Raw genomic sequence first — 26,140 nt, 5'->3', positions numbered from 1 at the left:
TGAGAAGAGGACAGGCATTGATATGCTGCCTCTCTAGGAAGCTACTGTAACATAGATGTAGAAGGACAACAGAAAATTATGCTTCTTTCCTCATTTATTCAGCACTTGGATCCCGTGCTGGAGCTGCAAACAAGAAAGCACGCTGTGTGCATTTCCTCAAAAGTGATCAACTAATTGTTATTGCATTATTCTTTTTTAGTAATTACCAGAATCTTTTTAAAGTAACCAGAAAGGGTAGAGGCCTAATGCCCTCCTAAGACCTGACATGACACAGTCAGACATTCATTTTCCCCAAGCAGGAGTGTAGATCAAACGCCTGAAACAAATGCTTTTCTCAGTTCCAAGTGCGTCCCAGTGCACTTACCATGACAAAGGAGTAACCAATCCAAAGTGAACTCCAGCCTTCAGGACACGGTGGTATTTGAATTGTTTGACTGTGAACGGCTATTACCATAGCAGGAGCTTCACATACAGAGCATCTAGAAAGACGAAGATGTGAATGAGATACATGCACTTGAGGATTAATACCACTTCTTTTTGTTTTTCAGAAGTTACTTTCTTTAAGGGATCTTGAATTGGAAAATGCTGTCACCTTCAAAACCAAAGGAAAATCAAAACGTTTCATTTAGAAAAACAATCAACTGGTTCTTCTTTTTTTTTTTTTTTTTTTAATCCTTTCTTATTTACTTAGGGATAGCTTAACTATTAAGTCTTATTCCTGTTAGCCTTCCTGTAATCAAAGAACAGGAAATTTCCTATCCACGTATTTAAACATCTTTTTCTAGTCCCATTTGTACCATAGTTCTAAAAGTGTTCACTGTCATGAACATCAGAGTCAAATAGCCAAACATTGTAACTCAGCAAGTATCACTTAAAAGTGGTCTACAGTGATCAGAGACAAGTAACAGCAATTCAGCATCCCAAACATTGCCCTGAGTGACCTCCAGAGAGAAAGCCATCTCTCTGGAAAATGTCTTAAAAAGGTAATCACTGCTAATCTAATCTAGACTCTTCCCCATGCATTCTCCTTGAAAGTGGCTTTTATTTACATTTGTGGTCTTCATCTCCAGTAGGAGATTTCTAGCAAAGCAACTTGAACAATGAACTTGAAAGCAATTCTTCAGAAAGCTGTGCAGCAGCAGTTCTTTTATTTTAGATAAATTCATCGTGTCTCAGAATTGCTAGGTTACTGAATAATCCAATGACCAATCATGTCTTCCCGGTAGAATCATAAAAAATGTGACTTGGTCTGGAAATTTTAATATGGGAACTGGTAATAAGGAGTTTGGCAGATATCATCCATTTTTTCTTGTACAACTCCTAAATCAGCTACTGCAGTTAGAAATGATGAAAATGATTCAAAACAGATACTTAGAACTAAACAGTCTGATTCCTATTATTGGAGTGGTGAAAAGAATCAAGTGTAAAATGGATTAAGTTGGATTCTGGAAAATGCACAGAAGCAAAAGAACTCAGAATGAAAAGCCTTCTATTTCTGACTTGTGAAGACCATTTTCATACCTACTGCCTTCATCTTTAGTGCGGAAGCAAAAGAGTTATTTTAAGAAACACATCAATGAAAGAGTAAGTTAAAAGAAGAATGTAAAGCTGCCTCTATTCTTGGAGCTCTGCTTTGCTTCAAGAGATTTCTGGTATTTCAGTGGAAGGCCTTACATGAAAAGAAGTCCAATGACCCAAGGCAGCAAGTGACACTTCTATACCTTTTCAACTTTTGTGCAGGGAAAACTGTTGGTTTAAAAGCCTCAACTAACAAAATAAACTGAAAGAATAGCCTTGTCAGATTCCTTGCTGGTTTAAAAAATGTGTATTACAATTACCTCACTCTGCTATGGCTAAAAGGAGAAAAACCCATATACAAGCGTATGTACACATATACATATGTACACACATACACATTTTTACGGTGCAGAAGCTACTCTGCCTACATAAGGCAAAATGTTGGTGGGTACCTCCTTTAGTAAGAGTTTCAAAAGAGGTTGTTTGATGTTATTTTGGGTGTTTGATCAGGGAGAGCATAAAGGGAACATGAATTTCAGAGGCTGGTCATTTTAATTTTTCTCAAAGGCAAGCCCCTTTTGTTCACATCCCATGAACAAGCAAAAAGTAAGACCAACAAAAACTATAATCTCTCTTGAGAACCTTGTCCTCAATCTGCCCACTGATTTTCAAGGCATACCAATTTCTATGACACTAAACCAAAAACAGAGTACAGAGACACAAGATGGATTCTGTTATGCAAAATAAGTATCAAATGTTTTGCAATAGAACCAAATAGTTATTTGAACATACCAAGATGCCAAGACTACAACCCACTGATGATCTGAATTGTCCTTTCTCTTGGATGGTATATACAGACCCGAGAAAACAATAATTGCAATCTCCGGTCCCATTCACTTTGTATGGCAGGAAGAGTGACCAGCAAGGACTGATACTGATTAGAAGCAATGAGAGGAATCATAGTAATGCCTATATCTAACGATTATCATTTAAGTTACAAATCGGAGATTCCCTTGGCAGATTCTTATCTAACGACAGTGGTGCAGTTCACCATGCTCTCGCTTTTACCTTTGCCTTCAGCACTGGGTGTATTATACCAGGATACCTTTTGCCAATGGCCTTAAAAAGGACCAAAAGTTCAACATGTTGGACTGATGCAGAACAGTTATGTCTGATATAAGTGCCACACTTTATGCTGGCTGAGAATCTGGAACTATTACAAAATAGATGATTGATTTTGCAACTATTTCCTTTAATTCAGGCTGTATTCAAGCCAAAACAATGGAAGAAGCCCGGCAGTCTACTGCATGATAAATAATGCTATCATTTTCAAACAAAAGGAAACTGAATCCTAACAAGCTTCTAGCTATGTCTAGTCAAGGAAAGAACAGCTTTGGACAAGAATTGTGAATAAATTTAAAACTTTTTCTCCATCAAAGTAAATCATAACTTTTGCAAAACATAATTTCAAAGTAAATCATTTCAATCAGACTCAAAATAGACTACTCTGGGTTTCCCCCAAAATGGATTTCTTTTTGATCAAAGTCTAAACTGAAAACACGCACACTTTGAAACATTTCATCAAAGGAAGTCAAACTTTAAATTTCAAGGGAGGAAATAAAAATATACAAATTAAAAGCAGTTTAAAAAAAAATAAAGCACCACATGCACTTTTCACAGGCTTCTTCATTTTACAAACATAGCAGAACTGAAACTGTACCTGCTGATGAACGGTCTGATATTATCACCAGTGATAGGAGCCATATTCATTGGCATGGGTTCAGGAGTGGACAGCCAGTAGGAATAGTCGTTCCTTGATGCAAAGTTACATACATTGTTGATATTGCAGAATAAGAAAGGCATGGTACTAAATTTACGAAGACAACTTCCTGCCGTGCCTGAAATGTTAAGTGAAAGGTTACGTGTTGTCCTGGTTTTGTTAAAAACAAGTTTCTCTTTTAGTGAATTTGCCTGTCAGCTAAAGCCTTCATATTAGCTGCATTTTCCTAAAGAACCAGATACGTGTTTTGGTAAACATAGCAATGGAATGCGAAGTCATTGATAAGTATGGATGCACCTCTTGCAAGAGGGGCAACCAGAAACAGGTGACAAAGAAACTGACCAACAGAGTATAACATCCCATTCACATGAACACTTCATATAAAAGTGGGAGATCACTAGGATCTCATCCCTTTTTCCTTATGGCCGACATTAGGAGAGGACCTTGCTAGTCATCCCTGCGAACTGAGGCCTAGTGACAGACTGAATCCAGCTCCAGTTGGCTGCAGAGACCAATCCAGGATTTTGGGTACCAGCTCTGCAGTTGCTGGGACTTTCAAGGCTGGTTTTGTATATTTTGTATTATTTTCTCTATTCCTATTAGTAGTAAAACATTTTTTAAATTTTTCCAACTCTCTTCTCTCTGTCCTTCTTTTCCTCCCAGTCACCTGTCCTTAGTGGAAAGGGGGAAGAGGGAGGGGCTGAAGGGAGAAGCGGGGAGGAGGGGGTTAACAATACATCTGCCACAGTTTTATTGTCACCCTGCAATCAAAACCTCAACACTTGTTAACTTGTTTTTGTTAAACCACTGCCAAACAAATATTTCCAGGAGCAGCTAAAAAGCAAACGACACTTGCTCTGGAGGGCCCGGCTCTCTCAGAGGAAGTGATTTCTCTTAGTTCCATAAGGAAGAAACAGGGCAAGGAGTAGCCCAGCCTTGCCTGTAGAATTATGGAATAACTTAGGTTGGAATAGACCTCCTAACACCCTGCCAGTTATATCACGTTCCTTGGGTTCATAGTCAGCTGAGTTTTAAGTATCTCCAAAGACAGAGATTCAACAACCTCTCTGGGGTCTTGTTCCAGTGTTTGAGCATCAGCATGGTGAAAAAGCTTTTCTTTATGTTTCACTGGAATGTGTCTCATACTTGGGTCCATTGCTGCTTCTGTCACTGAGACCCCTGAGAAGAATTTGGCTCCAACTTCTCTACCCTCTCCGTAGACAAATGCAGACAGCAATAAAGGACTCCCCTTAAATTTCTCTTAAGGCTGGACAAGCCCAGTTCCATCAGACTGTCCAAATTGCACTAGCCATCTTAGTAGCTGGCTGTTGTATTCACTGTGGTATATCAACGTCTTCCTTGTTCTGGGAGGCCCAAGTCTGGGCACAATATACCAGATGTGGTCTCACAACTGCCAAACAGGAAGAATCACTTCCCTCCATCTGCTGGTTATACTTTTGCCAACAGAGCCCAGTTGGTTTGACAGTGGGGAGTGGGGTAGTTGCTGCAAGGGTACACTACTAACTTATGTTCAGTGTTGCTCACCAGGACTCCCAGGTCCTTTTCTGCAAAGCAGCTTTCTAGCAGCCTGTCGAGCTGCTACTGGAAATACCCTGTTTCCCTGAAAATAAGACAGGGTCTTATATTAATTTTTGCTCCAAAACTTATTACTTTTTTACATGTATAGCTGCCTGGACACTATTTAAATTGGCATTTTTTAATGAACTGTAACTAGGGCTTATTTTTGGAGTAAGGCTTGTATTTTGAGCATCTTCAAAAATCCTGAAAAATCATGCCAGGGCTTATTTTATGGGTAGATCTTATTTTCAGGGAAACAGGGTAGGAGTCAGGTGCCAGTCTGTTCTGTTGCATGAGGTTATCTCATTCTAGGTGCACATCTTTGCGTTTGCCTTTACTGAGCTTCATGAGGTTCTTCTTAGCCCTTTTCCCCACCTTGGGCACATCCCTCTGAACAGCAGCTGTGTCCTCTAGAGAATGAACCGTTCCACCCAATCTGGCATTACCCACAAATTTGCTGAGTGAGCTCTATTTCATCACCCAAGCCATTAATAAATTCATTAAACAGTATTGGCCCAGTGCTAATTCCTGAGGGATATCACTAATCAGCAGCCACCACTCAGACTTTTGTACACCTGATCACATGCCTCTGAGCCTGATGGACTCATCAATTTTCAACTCAGCTTATCATCTACTTAGCCAGTCCATATCTCACTAATACTGTGGAAGACCATGTCAAAGGCTTTGACAAAGACTTTCTTAAATAAACTGACACTGTTTCCACTATACATCAAACCATTATTTGAACCAGGCTAGAAGGCATAATAAAGCATCAGGTAGCCAAAAATAATTACACAGGCTTGTTCAATACAGTGCTAGGAATGAAAGAAACACTTGGTTTGTAATGCATTCTAATTTGGTCTCTACTTACCCAGATCTTGGCCATGTGCTCTTTCATTGCCTTGTACATAAAGCAAGGAGTAGCCATGGTAAATCAGCCTTGTTCCAAATGGACACGATGGTTCTTCAGTGGTTTGACTGTGTCTGGTAACAAGGAAGCCATGAGCAACAGATGGAGCACCTGGTGGGCCCATAGCCCCAGGTAAACCTTCAGGGCCTGGTGGACCAGGGAATCCTCTGGGCCCTGCAATACAGAGAGTCTCCTTTTATCTCCACAGACAGCTGTACTCTGCCTACAAAACTTAAGCAGTGACATCAGATACATTCACACCTAATCTCGTCTGTTATTTTTCTATGAAGAAATCAAGCCTTTGTCATGGGCTTACCTGGGGGACCATAAGGACCAATTTCTCCTTTTTGCCCAGGTTGACCATCAAACCCTGGACTACCAGGTGGTCCAGGTACACCTGCAGGTCCTGTCACCCCTGTTGAAAAAACAAGGAATAGTTATAACTGGATATTACTTCAGGCTAGTTCTGACTTTTTGGCTTTTAACACAGTACAGCACAGGCAAATGTCAGCAAAAACTAAACTCACGCAGAGTCAGTGCTTGGGTGGGTTATTGTCTCCAAAGTGATTACAGAAGAAGAGAGAAGTAAGCAGACACTGTGCTTCTAAAGTAACTAGCATTCACTTGGAATATGAAAAGGAAGGGCAGGAATCTCTTTCCTCTCCGCTTATCATATGACTCAATGAAAAAGTGACCATAAATAAGTAGGGTCATGAACAATGGGAAAATCAGTATTCTCTTAGCTTCTTCCCAAACAGGTTTTCAGACTTATATTATGTCTTCCCTTTATCGGTTTCTAGGGATGTTTTGAGTCCTACACAAACTCAGCAACTCTGACTTTGGGAAACAGAAGTTAACACCATCAACATTATACCACCATTTCTGTGGCACACCAGAAGCTTTAGATAGTCACAGCTGTCCTTTCTGTGATCACTCAAAAAGCAATATTGTGTTCATGTATCAAACTAACTGCTAGAGAACAACAACAGATCCCATAGAAGCAAACCCATGCTGCATTCAATCACTGAGATTATTTCATAGCTAATTCCTAACAGACAACAGTTTCAGAATTGTAACCCCACCTTCAATAGAAAACTTCCATACCTATTATATTAAATAGAAAGAAGATATTCATTATATTCCACTGTAATTCCCCATCATCTTTTCACAACACAATCAGGAACAAAGCTTTCCTTTTCCCTTGGGATGGTGGGGCACTGGAACAGGTTGCCCAGGGAAGTTATGGATGCCCCATCCCTGGAAGTGTTCAAGGTCAGGTTGGATGGGGCTTTGAGCAACCTGATCTAGTGGCAGGTGTCACCACCCATGCCAAGGGTGTCGGAACTAGATGATCTCTAATGTTTCTTCCAACCCAAACCATTTTATGATTCTATGAATCTTAATAGCTTAAGAACACCTCTGAACTCCCACTCTCCATGTCCTTTGATTCTGAAGAACATGTGTCCTTGTGCCAGCATTTCATTTGTCCTACCCTTCGCTACATTTTCTTATTCCCTAATGCGTTTAATTTTTGCAATTCACCTTTTTTTTATAAAAATTGTAATGTCTGAACTAAGAGACAAAATCTAGGACTATGGAACAAGCTTCCTGAGGAAGCGCTTTCCACTCCAAGGTCAAGGTGTTTTTCCTCATGCCTGTCTTCTCCTAGAGACACACAGTAATTAAGTTTGGAGTCAACACTAAAGACAAGATACCCTAACAAATACGTTCTGGGGAAAGGATGAGCAGTGTGTTGCAAGTCATTCTGTTTCCTGCTGATCTCAGATACTGATGTGATGACTGCAGAGTGAGTGCCTATAAAAAAATCACTAGGCAGGCATCTGTTTCTGGGACTCCCTTGGATGAGCTTCAAAGAGAAGTACTCTCTTCCTCATCATTGACACAATGTAAGTGGCTTATAAAAGCTGGATAATATTATACCAAAAATCTTCTAGTGTCTAGCCTATCATTGGTCTATTTTTACATTACTTAAAATGTATTTCTACTGGCAAGTTAGAAACTCTCACCTTGCTGCCCTTTGGGACCTGGAAGTCCTGGGAATCCTTTGAGACCCACTGGTCCTACAGGGCCAGGTAAGCCGGGATCTCCTTTAACAAGCTGAAAAGCACCTGGTGGGCCTGGTGGGCCTTGTAAACCTGCCAAAGTTAACAGAGAAAATCAGCACGCATTCAGTACTGCACAATCAAAAAGTGAGAAAACAATGTTACCTTGTATTACCCTTTATGCAGTCAGACAATAGACAGAGCCTATAGCTATAAGATAACAATGTGTCCAAGACTTTACATGCGCATTGAGGATGGTCATGCCCGTTAAGAACCCAAACCCAAAGTTGACTCAGTGTAGGAGACAACGGGGTACAAGGCACAATGGGGGAAACAGACTGGGCTGAGCCTCTGCCACTGACAAGTCTCTTGTAGCACCTCAGTAGCTGCACATGTTGCTGCTAAAAAACATATTGCTATCTCCTACATTCCTAACTCTCACCAGACAGGACAGAGCAGGCCCACAGATGCAGCTCTGACCAGAAGCACTGCAGCCAAGGTGAGCAAACAGGGAGCAGCATCTGTTGGGGGTGACTTTCGCAGTTTGTGCAGCAGTTTGCTGAGAAGAGCTGCACGCTCTGCCAGTTATGGGGCTGCTGCCTGCTCTGCTCACCAGCAGGCTTAGGCTTCAGCCACAACAATCATGCCAACTAACTGATGGCTGTGCAAGCCTAGACAGAAGCTTCAGGGCTCCAGGGAATTAGAATTAGAAGGACAATATCTTTCAAAAGAATTAGCATTTTTTGAAGTGGAGTCCTTCTAAGAACTATAAAGAGACTGATCTCCTGCAAGAAAATAGCGTCCACCACTGCAACTGCAAGGCTCCAAGGTCTGAAATAGCTGTGCAGACTTCAGGCTGCATGGAGTTCCCTCAGCAAGTTTGTGGATGACACCAAGCTGAGTGGTGTAGTCAATAGGCTGGAGGGCAGGAATGCCATCCAGAGGGACCTTGACATCCTTGAGAAGTGGGCCAATGTGAACCTCATGAAGTTCAACAAGGCCAATCGCAAGATCCTGCACCTGGGTTGGGGCAATTCCCAACATCAGTACAGACCGGGGGATGAAGGGATTGAGAACAGACCTGCGGAGAAGGACTTACAGATATGGGCAGATGAAAAATTGGATAAGAGCCGGCAATGTGTGCTGACAGCCCAGCAAGCCAATTGTATTCTGGGCTACATGAAAAGAATGGTCAGAAGGTGAAGGAAGATGATTTTGCCTCTCTACTCTGCTCTGGTGAGACCCCACCTGGGTACTGCATCCAGCTCTGGGATCCCAAGGACAAAAAAGACATGGACCTGTTGGAGAGGGTCCAGAGGAGGGCCATGGAAACAATCAGAGGCTGAGAGACTTGGGGTTGTTCAGCCTGGAGAAGGCTCTTGGAAGACCTTATTGTGGCCTTTTAATATATAAAGGGGTCTTACAAGAAAGATGGAGATGTTTTACCAGGTTCTTGAGTGACAGGACAAGGGGCAACAATTTCAAACAGAAAGAGGGTAGATTTAGATTGGACTTAAGGAAGAATTTTTTTTTATAGTGAGGGTGGTAACACACTGGAACAAGTTGCCCAGAGAAGTTGTGGATGCTCCACCATTGAAAATGTTCAAAGTCAGGTTGGACGGGACTTTGAGCAACCTGGTCTAGTTGCAGGTACCCCTGCTCACTGCAGGGGGGTTGCACTAGATGACCTTTGAAGATCCTTTCCATTCTATGACTCTGTGGTTCTAGGATACCATTTAAAGAATCTAATAATGACAAAACCTCAGTATGGATTTTTCAGAGCAGTAGATAAATATACTCACTCCCTACCCAGTACTTAAATCTAATTTGACCATTTAAATGCTGATATGATAACATCTGGTTTCACATTCTAACTTTTTACACTGAATAAAATGAAGAGGGAGATATCTTCCGATTAGTCACAAATAAACATTTTAACAACAACATTTGGGAAAAAAGCAAGTCTTTGTATTATACCTTTAGATCCAGGAAGACCTTGGTCACCTCGCTCACCCTTAAGGCCTGGGAAGCCAGGAGATCCTTTTGGCCCTGAAGTCAAAGGAAATATTTACATGAAAATTCAATTATTCCTTGATTTGAAGGGATATGTGCAGAATAATCATGTACAATCCCACGATCATGTAAGGGCCATGACTTTATTTGCACAAGTATTTTTTAACTCTTTGAAAGAAAAAGATACAAATGACAGCACTGTCACCAAAGAAATGATGTCTGAAAACAAATGTTTTAAATTTAATTAAGAATACCTCCAAATTATAAAAATCATTAAAAAAAAAATCTCTATGTTATTTTGTGATTTTTGATGCAGCTTTCAATGTCTGGTTTCAATAACTTGTAACATAGGGTGAACATTCTTTGTGTATCTTTTTTGGGGAGAGGAAGGATATGAGAGAGACATCTTTGCATACTTTTTAGGAATATAGTAAATTTTCTTCTCACCTGGAACTCCTGGAACTCCTGGAGGTCCCAAGTCACCCTTTTGACCAATATCTCCTGGTAAACCAGGACTACCCTGTATAAAAGAAAATGTGACATATAGTTATCCTTCACTATTATGATACGATTCTCAAATAGGTTATGTATTTTCTTAGAAACCTATGAAAAAAAATTAATGTAAGAGAAAAACCATTAAGTTTAAGGAATGGTTATTCTCTACCACGACCAGAGAAGCATTTCTTTCTGGAACAAGCATGACACCTTGTTCTTACTATACATTTTTTTTTTTCCTTACAAAGATACTAGATCAGAATACGGTCTCACTAACAGTATAGCTAATACAAAGGTTCTCAGTCACAGCCCATGCTGTTATGAAAAATGTTAGTAAGCACAAATCTCAGCAAATACTAATTTCAGTGCAGCCCCAGCAGTTGGTTCCTAGTTAGATAATTAACTGAGGTAATTCTAGACCACAGCAGACTTGGAAACTTCTTCATTCATGTGTGGAATCAAAAGAAATGTGCTCAACAATTTATAATCCTCTGAAGATTTTTACTTTTCGGCAGGGCTAGAATACTCAAGGACTTAAAACACTTCAAATACAAGGTGCACTCCTCCTTCTACCTTCACTATTATAAACTGCTCCCCTGAAATAAATGGTAGCAAGTTCATTGTAGCATCACTTCAAGGAAAACCAATCCCATATTTCAAAAGATTCTGTAAATAGTCATTTAAATGACTGCCAATTTCCTTTGCTTCTTCTGTCTGTTGCAGATCATCTGCAAAGAGCTTGTAAGTATAGTTTCTCCCTGGCTGAAGCCATATGTCAGTGATAGTCCCCCATATAATAAAATGTGGAACACAGGCGGAGGAAAGAAACAAAATCCCTTTGCTAAGGAGCTTATTGATCAGAGGTCAGCGAAAAATAACACCAAGGGTGGGATTCATCTCTTTACATTTGGAGGGCAATAGAATAGACACACACAGGAGTGATTTATCATTTTATGTTATATTCTTATATCGAGGTGAGAAGCATGGCTCCCTACCAAGATCTAATTCTTTCCACTGACTGCAAAGGGAGAAGAGATGACTAGCTCAAAAATGGATGTCAACAGTGACACTTTCAAAGTTAAACAAAAGAAATGCTACCCTTGGAGTGGTGGAAGCTATTAATGAAATAAGATTCTCTGGTTTCCTTCTGTCAAATAGTCACAGTATGCAGGATTGTTTAAAGAAATAGCCCTCTCTATGTATCATAGCATGTAAACTTCTATAGCACAAACCAGGAGGGCTAACATTCATTTGGAAGACAGTCATGAGTCAGACAATCTCATTAAAAGACTTTTTTAATAACTGTTTTTTAGGTTATAATGATAAAATGGAATTATTTATAAAAGGACTTTATTGCAAGCTTTCCATCAAAATACTTTTTCCACAACAGTGTGCAGTTCGTTAAACTCTTTTTTTTTTTTTCCTCAACAGATATAGCTTGGCAAACAACGTTTTGGTTTGGATCTGCTTCAAACAGAAGTATTTCAGTTAGTGAAAATGATGAAAATGTTTCTTTTCTCTTCAATGCTAAAATGCATACAAAAACCCAAGGGATTTGCTTGTATTTCATGGTCTGATCTCTGCATCATCTTTTTTGGATAGGATCTTTGGACAGGCTGTGTCACCCATATTGTAATAAAATCTTCTTTTTGATATGGGTTACCATGTACCTGGAGATGTGTATGAGCAATTGAGCTGTAATCATGGCAGGAGCCTGGCACACTGGGGAGGATGAAGACATTAGAAACCCATCTTAGTATATATCACCAGAGGAAGTTTAATATTGAAACAGCTTTCCATGGAGCATTTCACACTCAGTTAACAACGCAATACTGTGCATTGTGGCTCAAGGACAGTAAAACATTTTCTTCTGACTGAAGGCATGAAATCAAAATCCTTTGGCACTGCCCGTTCTTGATAAACAAACGGTTTTGGATGGGAATATCAACATGTGAAATGCTTTAGAATTTCACAGGGTACAGAAATTTAGCTCTCTGCAGAAGTAATGTAAATTCTTAGAATAGGGAAAATATACTGGAATGTTATTTTTAAATTTACTATCTTCAAAGCTGGTATGCTATGGTATGGTATGGTCTCAAAGATAAAAAGGCATAGCCAAGATCTAGTCTCAGAACACTGAAGCAAATCCTTAATGTCTCTGTGAAATGACTCCTGGATGCAGAAGAGGATGCAGTAGATCCCTGTGTTATCAAGAATAATGTGGACCTTTTAAGTCCACTATCAGTATCCCGCTTTTCACATCAGGACCTTATTCCTGGGTATTTCTTCCTTTTGTACACTAGGAAGTGTTCAGTCATACCTATCTGCTTTCTTTTTCCTTTTTCCATAAATTTTATTATTACTATTAGTATTTTCTTAGTAGGAAAGAGGAAATGAGAAGTTAAAATACAGAGCATATTTTTTCAGTTTGGAAAAAGGCAGTGGACACACCAAGAGAAAGAGTATAGAAGACCAACTGTTCTGGGTGACTGTCCTATTCTACTTTATTTTCTCTAATATACAGAAAAGGGACTGTTTTAGATCAGGGAAAATGAATAATATATTACAACAATGTATTAATAGCATTGCCTGTTTGTATTTCTAAATCAGTAGCTATATTTCATCACTGTCAGTACTGAAAGTGCACTTTATTTGAAAGGTTTCATAACAAAACCAAACAGTTCAGGTATTTTCAGAAGGCAATTCATCATGAAATATGCAACCTTTAAAATTAACTACTAATGCATTTGCAGGATTTATGGATGTGCTGCAGCCATCCTGTACTGTTAATACACTGTAAATTATATTCTGGATGTTGTATGTTACCACTCACTATCTATAAATTTCTAATAAGTTCATTAGATCACTTGGGCTTATTGCTAGGCAGCCTTTAATAGGAGAGAATGGAAATGTTTTCAAACTGACTTTACTATGTCAGCAGTGAGTCCAAAGGCACTTTGAGCATAAAGCATCATTATTTTGGATGAGAAACACCTATGATTAATATACCCATTAATTACAAGAGGCAGCTTTCAGCAAATCTGGAGAGCACTGAAAGTAACTTACTGGCAATCCCTGGAAACCTGGATCACCTTTGACTCCTGGACTCCCAGGAGTCCCAGGCCAGCCATTGCTCCCCTGCTCCCCTTTGGCCCCTTTCACACCTGGGGGTCCCGGTGGCCCTGTCGGACCTGGTAAACCTACAAACCAGAAGAAGAGAGTATTCAGTGGCAAAATTTGTTCAGAGCAGTACCTGATGGAGAACGAGCGGGTTTAATCTACAGATGGGCAGAACCAAAGTAATTATCATAACATTTCAAGGAAATAAGTCGGAGAATCTGTGGCAGGGAGGCCCATATGACTCTCCATCTGACTAGACCTGTATCATTTATCAGTCTGTGGCTGATGGAAAACAGCAGAGAGTTTTCTGTATGTGCAGAACCAACAGACAGTGTGTTCTCAGGTGTGAACACGATAGAGACATTGCAGCTCTGCTCTGTTCTCCTCCTTCACCTCTACCGCAGGGCCACTGCCAAGCTAAGGCCACACTGGGCCATTTTTAAACACATTAACACTCTGGGACATAGGAACACAGAGCCATGGCTGCCTCAAAATAGTAAATAAAGGGAAACACGGAAATGGGAGGCAAACTTCTCAACATCAGAAAAAGACTTCTGGACAAAACCAACTGCCTGAGGACATAAAAATCAGCCTATGACAGGACATAAGGCCAAAATGCCCACGGAGGGGAGCTCTTCTCCGATCTGTGAGGAGAGGATAAATGAGGATATGGAAAACCGATTATATTATTAATTAATTTGGTGAATCGTGATTAACATCAGTACATTAACACTAAAGAGAATTACCTGGAAGGCCAGGTTGGCCCTGGGGTCCTCTGTCTCCTTTAGGGCCCTCCATTGCACTTCCCGGTAGCCCAGGAAGCCCTTGGCTGCCCTTGGGGCCCGGCGGACCAGCGTAGCCTGGTTCTCCTTTCAGGCCTGGGATCCCCGGACTTCCTGGGGATCCTGGAAAACCCACCTCACCTTTCACACCTAAGATTTGAAACAACCCCCAAAAAGACATAATTAGAGAAATGACTGCAGTCACTGGAACTTTCTGTCTTACATTCACTCACGGTAAGCTTTATTCCTTAAGAAAATATCAACCTTGCCTTTATACTTTCCCACAAGAATACAAAACTTGAGGAAAAGTGTATTATTTCCACATTATGACACAAACTATGAGAAAAAGAGTAGTTTGACTGACACATCTTTTCTTAGCTAAACTGATCACTGAGCTATTTTAATTCACTCTAAAAATAGATGAACATTCAGCATCTCTCTATCGGTCCTTCCACAAGGAATACAAAGCCCCCAAACCCTTACTCCATTACAATTATTATTGTCATAGCTGAGTAATGGATGCTTTGCCTGACTAAGCACAAAAGGACTTGCTCCTGGAGAAAAAAAGAAATATGCCTTTTACTAAAATCTAGATTTAGACACTTAGTACTCACTTTCAGGCTTGTACAAATAGTTAACATTTGCAATTCAGTCAAATTTTAAAACATGATTGAGCAAAAAGAATATAGGTTAGCTGGTATAAGTACAGTAATAAGAGAAATAAAATTTATAAAGAACACTATCACTGGCTGATTGTCTACACTGAACAGGGTCTTTAAATCTTGGACTTGTTTTTTTTAGAACTACAATATATTTGGAACACAAATGATGTCCATTGGATATCTATTTACTCTAAAACCAGATATTTTAAAATAAGCTGTGCTGCCAAAATGAGATGGGTGAGGTGAGAAAAATGCTCTCACAATCTAGCATTCTACATGCCTTAATGAGTTATGATTAGAAAATCTGCTTATTAAAATAAGTTCTCTAATATTAGGGCTTTATCAGCAATTAATGACTGTTAATTAATCTGAGATGGTAAACAAAAATATTCTTAATTCTGGTTTATCACTTCTGATTGTCCACACAAGTTTCCTCTATTTCTAGAATGAAGGAATGAGGAAGGGCATTAATATTTCAGGCTATATAAGTTCTTCAAAATCTGCCATGTCATGCTAATTTCATAGATGGACTAGTTGAATCTTTTTTGTTTTCTAGGTTCTTAAAATTGAAAATCCTTTAATTGTACACAATTTCCTTCAGCAGCAGCAGCAGTTCGATATTTCTTCACTACTGTATCTATTGCAGTCTAGTGTCTGGGACATACTTATAAAAAGGAGCATGGTGCAATACAGACACCCTGACCAAGCACTGACTCAAGCCAATCAAGCCATTCTCACAGCACAGTGTAGTGATACACTTTGCAAAGACCACAAGTGGTCTTGAAATTGTGACAGCTAGGTGCTTGTACCCAAGCTAATAAGTCCTGAGTCCAGGTAATAACAATATTCAGTAAGATCTCATCAGGTCTCTACTATCTTCTGCATGTCTGCACCATGCTCCTGTGCATAGCTTAGACATGCTCTGCTGAGCTATAGAGAATAACTATTTTAGCAATGAATAAAATTGCATCTGGGCTGCACAAAAGACTCATGTAAAAAAATCACTGCAATATCCTGGCCATGAAACTACTATCTTTAGGTGTCTGGTGCACAGAGCCTCACTAGACTTTGATTCTTGCAATATTAGTAGGAAAACAGAAATATTTGGAGTCAAAAGCACAGCACACAAATACGGGAGTTATTTATATTACCTCATCACAGCACAGCTTGCAGTAAATTCCACACTATGAATAATTACCTATTTTAGGGCATATCTAACTCATGTCCAAGATGCTGCCACTGTAACAGAAATTAGTATTTGAGCCCCTCAGAGTTTCTGCCTGCTCTGAAAAGGCCAAGCATGTAAAAGAAGGAAGCAGAAAGTATGTCTGGATTACAGGATTATGTTTATATTATGTTGGGAGGGAGGTTTGTCGCTTGTTTAAAGAAGTGTTTTACCTTTTTCTCCCTTTGCACCAGGAAATCCCGGAAGCCCTCTACCCGGAAGACCTGTAATGCAGAGGTAGCAAAAAATCAGAAGACGGGACAACAATTAAATTTAACCTGTAATGAACAGAACTTTATTAAGCAAATACAAAATCTAAACAAATTATTTATGTGCAATTTCTTCAGGGCACAGACTGTCTTTGTTGTGTATTAGTGTTGTATCTAGCACAATGGGTCCTGTATGACTGAAAATGCTACCCTAAGGCAAGCCCACTCCATTATTTCACAGCTAAGCTGCAGATTGAAATTAATTCCAAAACACGCCAATTCTTTAAAGTATTGCCAGCTTTTGTGAAAGAAATTCTTTCAAGAGTACACTGATTCAACACAGTTGCTCATCTAAATGATCAGCTTTACAATGACAATATTCAGTAGCCTGCACGACACCACACTAAATTTAATTTCTAAGGTTCCATGCCAAGTACCTCAAACCCAGAACACCCCTCTACCAGCTACTTTTGTATTCCCTGTCTCTGTGCATTTTGGTACCCCATAAACTTAACATGACAGTCACAGTACCTTGTTCACCCTTTGCACCAGCTGCACCTGGAATCCCATCATAACCTGGTTCACCTTTCTGTCCAATGGAACCAGCAGGACCCGGAATGCCAGGTTCACCTGAAAAATCATTGCCATTTTCATTTTAGCGATGAATCATCAGACATCTTTTTAATACATTATTTTCCTCCAAAGAAAAGGGTAATTTATTATTTTGCTCCCACAGAGACCAAGAAGATACTTGCATGATGACTTCAGTGTGACTTTTCTCTGAGGTTACTTCTGAATTAAATCAGGGTGAGACAGGGCTCAAGTATTACAGATTTTGACATAGTTAATGATCATGAATCTCAGTGAGTTTAGAGTGCAGGAACTCCAGTAAAGACTTGTGAATAGCACAGCCCATTGTCCAAAGAGATGATACGTCCTGCAGCCAGTAAGTAAACTAAAAACACAAGGCTCTAAGTTCAAAGAAGTTGTTGTAACAGCAATGCCCTCCTCCCTATTCTATTTCCTCTTCAACATCTGTGTAATTATGCCAATGTGGTGATTCAGGTTTGGGCCCAGGGAACAACTTGATGTTTTTTAAATGAACTCAGAAACAACAGAACTAATGGCCACAGCAACAACCAGTCTTGTGGAAGGCAGTAAAATCTCTCCCACAAACAGTGCGAAAGAAGTACTAGCCCCGCTCTACACTGACTTAGATTTAGGGTAACAGCACGGTATTTTTTGGCTTATGAAATTAAATATATGAGACAACATGAATGCAGAACATCACAGTATTTTGTTTAGCCGCTGCCTGGAGGTGAACAATACTTTAAGCACCATAGCATTTGGTGCTTTATGTTTCTTTTCTACCTGGTTCTCCTTTTAAGCCTGGAATGCCACTTAAGCCAGGAAGTCCTTTTTCACCCTTTTCTCCATGGCGGCCGGGGCTCCCTAAAGAAAGGAAGAAGACATGAGTTTACATGAGAGACATCTGGTACAAGTTTCACATTAACTTTTCACAGCAATTTCTGATTTATTAAGGCATAAACACTTACCTGGAAATCCTGCCATGCCAGGGGATCCTTTGGGACCTGGGGCACCCGGCATTCCAGGAATTCCTGCACTACCCTTTTCACCTTTATCTCCAGCCAAGCCTGGGCTACCTGTTCTTCCTGGTTCTCCCTAGAAGAAGCAGCACATGTAAAATCCACACATTAATTCTGAAACAGCTTTTTCTCTTTGCAATAGTAATGTCACCCCTCTTATCCATCAGGCTTATAAAGCATTTCATTCTTTTTCATTTCATTTATAAATCAAGTAATTTAGGATTAAATTTTGCATTACATTTCACTATCAGAATTATTGACTTTTCTAGCAATTGCTTAATAACAATATATGAAAATTAGTAGTTTTCTATGCAATTTTATGATGGGTTTTACAAGGTCTTTTCAAAATTAGCCTCTTAACTTACTTATTACACTTAATCATCTTCAAAAAAATCTTTTTTAAGTCTTAAGCAAGTTTGCTACCAGATTAGTAAGTTTTATTTTTTTACTTATAAATTCACGATCAGTCATTGTATTGCTAGGAAAAGGAATGTGAAACAAATGAGAATCCTATTAGAATACTATTTGAGATTAAATTAACTTTACAGACAGTATTAACACAGTTCTCTTTTCAGTAATATCTGAGCATTTTGTAGGTTTTTTCCAGATTCCCAGTATCTTTGCAAAAGTACAGAAACACCATTTCAGTGTGATAATTTGCTCTGTTTGTAAGAAACCCTTTTCACTTTATTTATGTGGTATTTTTGTTCTTCTCCTCCCCCATATTTCTTGCACTGTAAATTAGCCTATTCTGAAGAGACAGAATAAATAAGAACCCTGGAGACAATGGTCCCATCAAACAGAATGCATCTAAACCTGTGCATATGCGCATCTTTCAAGCTTCTCATCAGGTATTTAAATGAGCATAACAGAAAATACAACAAAATAGCTTAAAGGTCAACAGCATCTTTTCAAATGAGGTACTTGGTAGAGACAGAAAATTAAATCTTTAGGGGTGTAAATACCTTCTCACCAGGAGACCCTGGAAAGCCAATTCCAGGAAAACCTGGTGCTCCTTTGTCTCCTTTTTCACCTTTTTGCCCAGGGAACCCTGGTGTGCCTGGTGAACCTGGCACTCCTGGGAGACCCTTTTCTCCGGGTGTTCCTAGTAAAGAAAAGAGGAAAAAATGGGTGTATCAGAACTAGTGGCACCCTAGCAGTGTTGACAATGACTTTTCAGTGTTGCCTTAGCTATTCAGAGCTAGAAAAGCAATGTAACTCACTAAACCAGCTGGTAAATTAACTTTTGAAATCCCCTCTCTAAATGGGACTTTTTATGTGAAGATAGGCTCTCCTCCAAAAAGAAGGTCATAATCTTAGATTCAGACTAAACAGAGCTCTTGCTAAAAATATGAATTGAATAAAATTTTATGTGGATTTTAATAATTTCTAACAGGACCACAGTGACAAGGAGACTCTGCTGTAACAAACTCTCCTGTCCCCCTTGACCATTTCGGTAGTTCACCTTTGATTTCTGTAATACTCCAGACACAAGGCCATCTGAGTGGCAACAAAGTTTCCATGTTGAGATACAGGTTCTTCTCCATTCTGTTCTTTAACAATCCCCTCGGCAACAGCACTTCCATCCACTACAGTTTGTAATTAACATGCAGTACATAGCAACTCACCAAATATTTTAGAAGGGGCAAAATGCACAAGAAGCTTAATGCAGTTCACATACTAGCAGAGACACAGACAGACTAACAAGTATCGCTTGAACAACTGCCCTGCCTGCAACAAATACACTAATCCTACACATCCAGTTAAAGAAACTGCATGTAGAAACTTAGGAAATCATCCCACTATTTGTATATCACAATAGGATTCAGAAAGCCTGAATAGGATCACAATAGGATGTCCCAAAAGCCTGAAGTTCAAACATTGCAAATAGTACAACCATTTAGTAGATCTACACCAACAAATATTCCATACAGGTCTCTCATAATGTTCTATAATAACTTGAAGAAAACAATAATAAGACATTCCCAGCAATCAGTACCTGGCAAACCCATTTCACCAACTGATCCTTTTTGTCCTGGAAGTCCTGGATCCCCTGGGTACCCTGGGGGGCCCTGATCACCTTTTGGTCCTACAGACAGCAGTGAAATTAAGAATCCCATTAGTTAATGTGTTTTCAAACAGCATGTGAACAGTCTCTGTTGCTACCTTCAGACATACCTGGATGTCCTGGAGTACCAGGTTCACCATCCTTTCCTGGAATTCCTGGGTCTCCATATTCCCCTTGTAACCCTTTTTCTCCTGTTGCTCCATGGTCCCCTGGATACGAAGAAAACAAACACAATGAGATCAGTTTTATAAAAATTTTACTGTAATGCCACATAATAATCCTTCCAGTTAATTTTTGATCACTGTTGCTTCTCTGCTGAACAAGGAAATGGCTGAAATCAAGCTTCATATGTTCTACAGTAGAGTGACACTTGAGTAAAACACAACTGTCCAGTTAGTAAACCAGCGCTGAGGAAAGGCTGTAAACTATTACAATTTTACAGATGTCTGTGCAAATTACAAGGCAAGTTATATCTTTAAAAGAAATTGCAAGTGAACATGTGTTTGCGTTAGATTTATGAGTTACTTCAGAAGTGCCAAACAACATCAGGTGTTAACAGAAATGATTGATTTGTTCACAACCAGAAATTCGCTGTTTCCCCAGTCCTATCTGATGTTAAAGCATCCTCATCAATCCATAAGGCTCCACGTCTTCTTCTGTGGTGTGCCTCTTCTCCAGCCTTAAGGTCTAAGCTTTTTGGACATAACCCTTTCCATTAGTTTTGCATATACATGCAGGACAATAGGTTACTGAAGACAGCTTTCTGAATATTTTTAAGTAAGCAGATTTTATTAAAAACATCCCAAGGTGTCCAAAACCAATTTTTTTCATTCAACGCCACTGACAATCTTCCATAAAAATACTGTGTCTTTCCCACACAGTTTGTATTTCAGAAGCTTATTTTTCTCTGCTGGTACTAACTATCTTTGGCTTGAAGAAGATGAGACGGGCAAAATTGGCAGGCTGTAGTTTGTTTGGAACCTGCCTTTCCAGGCTGTGTGAGCCAGGCCAATGGGTAGACTGTGAGGAGTCAGGAAAGGGTAGAGCACGCAAGTTTGCAAGAGTGTATTTTAAGTGCTAGATAGCTGATAGAGTCAGAAATCAAAGAAATTAACCATTTGAATTTCTCAGCAAAGGCTTCTTTATATGCACGTAACCAGTGTGGCTACTTGGATTTCTGGAAAGGAAATAATCCATCATTCAACCTACAGGCCAATAGTAGATAGGAAAGTAGTGAAAAACAGCCTATGTGGATTTGTTTTAAGGCTTTTAATACCATCATATACATTAAGATCAGAAACAAATGAGGAAAAATTAATCTAGATGAAATCTTTATAGGCTGGGAGCCTCATCAAATACAAGATGCACTTCACTTTTTATCTTGCCCTGCCTCGCAGTCCCTGGATCTCTAAGCCAGGAGGCACGGCCTATCCACAGGCCCAGCTTTCTCTGAGACCCAACCAAGACACATGAGCCCAGGTGTCATTCTGACAAGTAGTCAGGATGTGGAGATAAGATTGGGAACTCCCCTCTTCCCACAGTTCAAATATAACTTAGTATAGTTATTGGTGATTCACTGCCAAACTGGAAAGGAGTCTCAAGTGCTCTGTCCTGAGCCCAACAGAGAATACGCTGATGAAATGTACAGATGACACTAAACTGGAAGGATATGAGAAGAGGACAGGATTAGACTGCAGAAGGACTTTGAAGAGTAAAGGTTGAAAGCCATCATGAAATTCAAAAGCAGTCCAGAAGTAAAGGACTAAGGATAATAGGTGATCATAGAGTTGGCTGCTGTTTCATGAAAGGGAAATTTCATTCTTGCAGGGCCTGAGTTGAAACACTTCACTTGTTTCAGCAAAGTGCACTCTAACAAGGATGCAACCAAATAGGGGAGAAGTCAGACAGGGTAATAAGAATTATAATTATTTCAGAAAAGATGATTTACAATGAAAGGCTGAAGGATATGGCTGAGTGAAATGGAAGACCACATGATCTCAGTAGCTCCTTTCTAAACCCTACACTTCTATTTTAATTAAAACAGTTATAATTTATTTAAAAACTCTCACAGGAATTTAAAATAAAAAGTAAATCGTAATTAAAAAAGGACAAGGAATTAAAATACATAAAATATACACTATTTTTTAAAAGAAAAACAGAAGAGAGAATGATCCTAACTAAATTTTCATGTAGCACTAAAAATAAAAATCCAATAATGCATTGTCTAAAAAATCAAATATCTCTACCACCATTAAGCTTCTAAGTAGAAAGTTGATTGCCTATATCCTGCATGTTTGCAGATGTTTCTAAACTGACATAAATTGATCTTTTGGTTATCAGTGGCATACACGTGTGTCATTCCTGAAAATTCTTCAGGTCGCAAAGAAACGTGCCAAAAAAGGCCCTTTTTCTCTTACAGTATCAGTTGGCCTTCATGGCCTCAACAGTGTTTCCCCTTTATGTTTTACATGAAACACAGTTTTTATCTTCTGGCAAGCTCTAGTTACTACTTTTGAATTTTTTTTTTATTTTGAGACAGTCTTCTGATAAAAGAGGAAAAATGGATTTTTATAAGGACAAACTGAACTTCTTCCATCCAAACAAAACCCCTTCTCCCTGTGGTTAATCTTTGTTTCTATGGAGTTGAAAGTTACTGGAAAAATATCTGCATTTGCTGTGTGAAATTATTTCATCTTATTTTAAAAACTTGTCTAAAACTAAGATACAACTGGCCTCCAGGCATTGCTGCTTAACAGTAAAGGAGTGTTAATTACATTTGTTCACAGTTAGAGACTAAAGTTACCTTTTTCTCCTTGATCTCCCTTTTGGCCTTTGAGACTAACCATGTCCATGGTGTCCATCGTTCCAGGTTTTCCTGGGAGACCGGCTTCACCTTTATCTCCTTTGACACCAGGATCACCTTGTGGTCCAACTACACCTTTGAAACCTTGGCTACCTATAAAGGAATAGCACAGAATACTACAGTGCCACATAAAACTTCGCAAAAATATTTAGTAGACAACAACAAATGAAATTAGCTATTTATCCAAATTTTGAGCACCGAATACCATGCTCTGGAACATCTCATTTCTCTCATATGAAGTTTTTTTTACCATGACTTCACAATAGCTCTGTCAAAAAAGCTGACATATTTTTCCAACTTCACAGCCGTTAATTTTAGTCTCTCAAAACAACGGGGATAAGAGTTTGGCAGTAATACGGGGCATTATTTGAAGGATTTAATTAAAACATTTCTGCTGGCTTTTTATAATTTCAAACACAGTACTTTTCTTGGAGTAATACCTATAGCATTTCACACCTAGTAAACCCTTACATTGTTGAAGAACAGATCAAAAATCCTGGCTCAGTGCCCAAATACATGACTGTTTTTAGGATATGGCTTTCCAAATTTCACTATTTCTAACTTACAAGGAAGTTATTTGATATAAAACACTCCTTAGGCCAAGCATACTCCTTACATTTGGTCATTTCCAGACTTGTCTTCTGTCAGGAAAAAAGGTGGATTTTACAATTTTGATTTTGAGAAAAATCTTTCTTACCTTTTTCACCAGGCAACCCTCGATCTCCAACTGGTCCAGGAGTTCCTGGCAACCCAGGAGTTCCCATAACTCCCATTTCTCCTTTGGCTCCTGAAACCAAAGTGAAAGAGTAAATAACAGAAATAAAGCAAGCACAACAAGAAACGGAATTATCTACTCCCTATCATATTAGGAATTGCACTACTTAAGGAAAAATGGGATAAATATGATGATTAATCTAAAATAGCCTGACAGAGAAAACAACAGTAAAAAGAATGTTATGAAAACCAGAATAAAACAGTTTATAGTGGGTTTTTGACAGATTCTTAAAACTTCCTATTACAGTAAATAATGCTGTGATTGATAAAGGCATTACTAAAACCACATTCTGTCACTGAAACTTCACAGAATAACCCCCTTTCATTATTATAGGCTGAAGGCTGTTTCCTGCAAGCTGCTGGATTTGATCCACCAAAGGACTTGAGCAGCAGTTCAGTTACACGTGCACAGAGCGGCTTTACTGACATCAGCCCATGTGTTGCCGCAAGCCTGGGCTCTTTGACGGTTCAGTTCCTGACCCAGTGAAAGATCACGCTACCACAACTTAATAAAACAGTTGTCGAAGGTGCTGGTTTCTGAGGGAAAAGCTGTTTACCTGCTGATCCTTTCAGTCCAACGTCCCCCTGTGGACCCGGCAGGCCAGGTAACCCCACAGACCCTGGTACTCCGGGCTGGCCCTGGCTACCTTTATCCCCTTTTGGTCCTGGCATATCTAGACCTGGGATACCAGGGAAGCCCCTTTCTCCTTTTATTCCAGGAAATCCTAGGAAAAACAAGAGATACAGAATTAGTCCTTAATGTAGCCTGGGGAACACCATTAAGAAGAATACCTGATAACATCCACCTGGGGTTCAGAAATTACATGGCAGGAAGAACGAAGACTCAAAGCCAGACAGCAGAAATAGTCCTAATTTTCTAAGTGAAGCTTTGATCCTGTGTATGTTACACACTGATGACGTGTGGAGACTGAACAAAATGGCAGGTTTTTCTCAGGAGGCCTCACCTGCGTTTTGGAGCAGACGGAGGAACCCACCAAACATGCCCCCCCCCGACTCCACGCACCCTCACTGACCTCACACTGTGAAACACCTCATGAGCAATGCTTTTAATAATGTCATTTATGCCAAAATCCCGCTCCTAAGCGCTGTCATGGGTGTCTATTCCTCTCACCTGGTGGTCCCTGGGGTCCTGGCTGCCCGGTAGGTCCTGGCGATCCCTGGGGGCCCAGCCCTGGTGCGCCCGGGGGGCCCTGCAAGCCCTGCAGTCCTGGGAGACCAGGGTCACCTGCGGGGAGACAGAGACACAGACTGAGCTTTCTTCCATGCTGTTTGAGATCTTGTTTGCTGAAGACACTAGACAAGGTGCTTTGGGAGTGCTTGGCCAACAAGACCTTGTTTCAGCCTCTAAAACCTCCTGCCTGGGCTCGGAGGAAGGGCTGCTCCTCACTGCCAGCATTTGCTGTTGCTGGTTGGCAGGAGAAAACAAGGGGAAGGAAAAAGGGCAACACCCTGAGATATCGGTAGGATATCACAGTGGTGAATATGCTTTTTATTCCGTCTATGGGGGAGGGACTTCAAAAAAAAGAAATAGAAATATAGAGCTGTATTTTTCTGGTGACGTTACCTCTGAATCCTTGCTGCCCAGGTATGCCCGGGAAGCCTTGCTCACCACGTAAGCCAGGCAGTCCTGGACTCCCCTTTTCTCCAGGGATGCCAGCTGGGCCTGGGGGGCCTGGCAACCCCTTTGGGCCAGGGAGACCCACACCAGGTTCACCCTAGCCAAAGAAACACAACCGATCAACACATCAAAACCAAGAATTAATTCACTGACTCTATTTGAATCACACAGAGCACTATACTGACTTCAGGGGAGAGCTGTAAGCTCTTTTGCATTCATGTTAAACCTTCACCCATTACTCTGTTCCTTTGTGTGCATAGTGGGAAACATAAGATGAAGGACAGTTTGGTCAACATTTTTCTTTTTTTTTCTTTTTAAGAGCAGGATCTTTTCACACATTCTTGTTAACATGGGCAGTTACAGATAACCATGTCAGCAGCTGACACCTACTTTTTGCCCTTGTAAACCTGGTACACCTGGCAAACCATCCAGGCCAGGGGTTCCCGGAGTCCCCGGCAGACCAGGTGAGCCAGGCTGACCTTGGAAACCTGTAAAACAAAACAAAATTCACATAATTCATTACTGTCTCTGGCTGTAAACATCCTCTGCTGTTTCTTCAAGCCTCTAACTGAACTATTCACATCCTCACAGGGACATGTTTAAAAAGCTCTGTGTAGTCTTCTATGTCAAGCTTCTAGGGATGCCTCACCACAGTTTCAAACGCTGAGCTTCCTGCAGCATTTGGCTTCTCATGAGATACAACAACCCAGAAGAAACAAATGCTGAATATGCCCTCTTGAATTAATAGCTTGTGGGTTCATGTAATTGAGAAACATCCTGTCTGCAAAACTGCGTTCCCAAAGACTTCTTCAGAAAAGGCAACTTAATGTGTGT

The 26,140-nt window shown here is 40.0% G+C and overlaps 1 protein-coding gene across 1 annotated transcript in view; it reads right to left on the bottom strand.

Moving 5' to 3' along the window:
* The window catches only part of COL4A1 (collagen type IV alpha 1 chain), a 129,165-nt gene that overhangs the window by 4,062 nt on the left and 98,963 nt on the right, over nt 1–26,140 (bottom strand). The window contains exons 29-50 of the mRNA XM_082043571.1: nt 25,697–25,794; nt 25,253–25,403; nt 24,800–24,913; nt 24,225–24,392; nt 23,591–23,680; nt 22,834–22,986; nt 20,141–20,239; nt 19,962–20,051; nt 18,928–19,067; nt 17,912–18,038; nt 17,727–17,807; nt 16,887–16,985; nt 16,320–16,370; nt 14,224–14,409; nt 13,424–13,557; nt 10,310–10,382; nt 9,827–9,898; nt 7,814–7,942; nt 6,103–6,201; nt 5,748–5,960; nt 3,239–3,416; nt 365–479 (exon numbers count right to left, since the gene is read on the bottom strand). Of these exons, the coding sequence (XP_081899697.1) occupies nt 365–479; nt 3,239–3,416; nt 5,748–5,960; nt 6,103–6,201; nt 7,814–7,942; nt 9,827–9,898; nt 10,310–10,382; nt 13,424–13,557; nt 14,224–14,409; nt 16,320–16,370; nt 16,887–16,985; nt 17,727–17,807; nt 17,912–18,038; nt 18,928–19,067; nt 19,962–20,051; nt 20,141–20,239; nt 22,834–22,986; nt 23,591–23,680; nt 24,225–24,392; nt 24,800–24,913; nt 25,253–25,403; nt 25,697–25,794 (2,660 nt within the window). The remainder of the gene's footprint in view (nt 1–364; nt 480–3,238; nt 3,417–5,747; nt 5,961–6,102; nt 6,202–7,813; nt 7,943–9,826; nt 9,899–10,309; nt 10,383–13,423; nt 13,558–14,223; nt 14,410–16,319; nt 16,371–16,886; nt 16,986–17,726; nt 17,808–17,911; nt 18,039–18,927; nt 19,068–19,961; nt 20,052–20,140; nt 20,240–22,833; nt 22,987–23,590; nt 23,681–24,224; nt 24,393–24,799; nt 24,914–25,252; nt 25,404–25,696; nt 25,795–26,140) is intronic.

This window comes from Streptopelia decaocto (assembly GCF_964273445.1).
Source record: "Streptopelia decaocto genome assembly, chromosome: 1".
NCBI classification, from domain to species: Eukaryota; Metazoa; Chordata; class Aves; order Columbiformes; family Columbidae; genus Streptopelia; species Streptopelia decaocto.
This window is presented reverse-complemented; position numbering and strand designations above follow the sequence as displayed.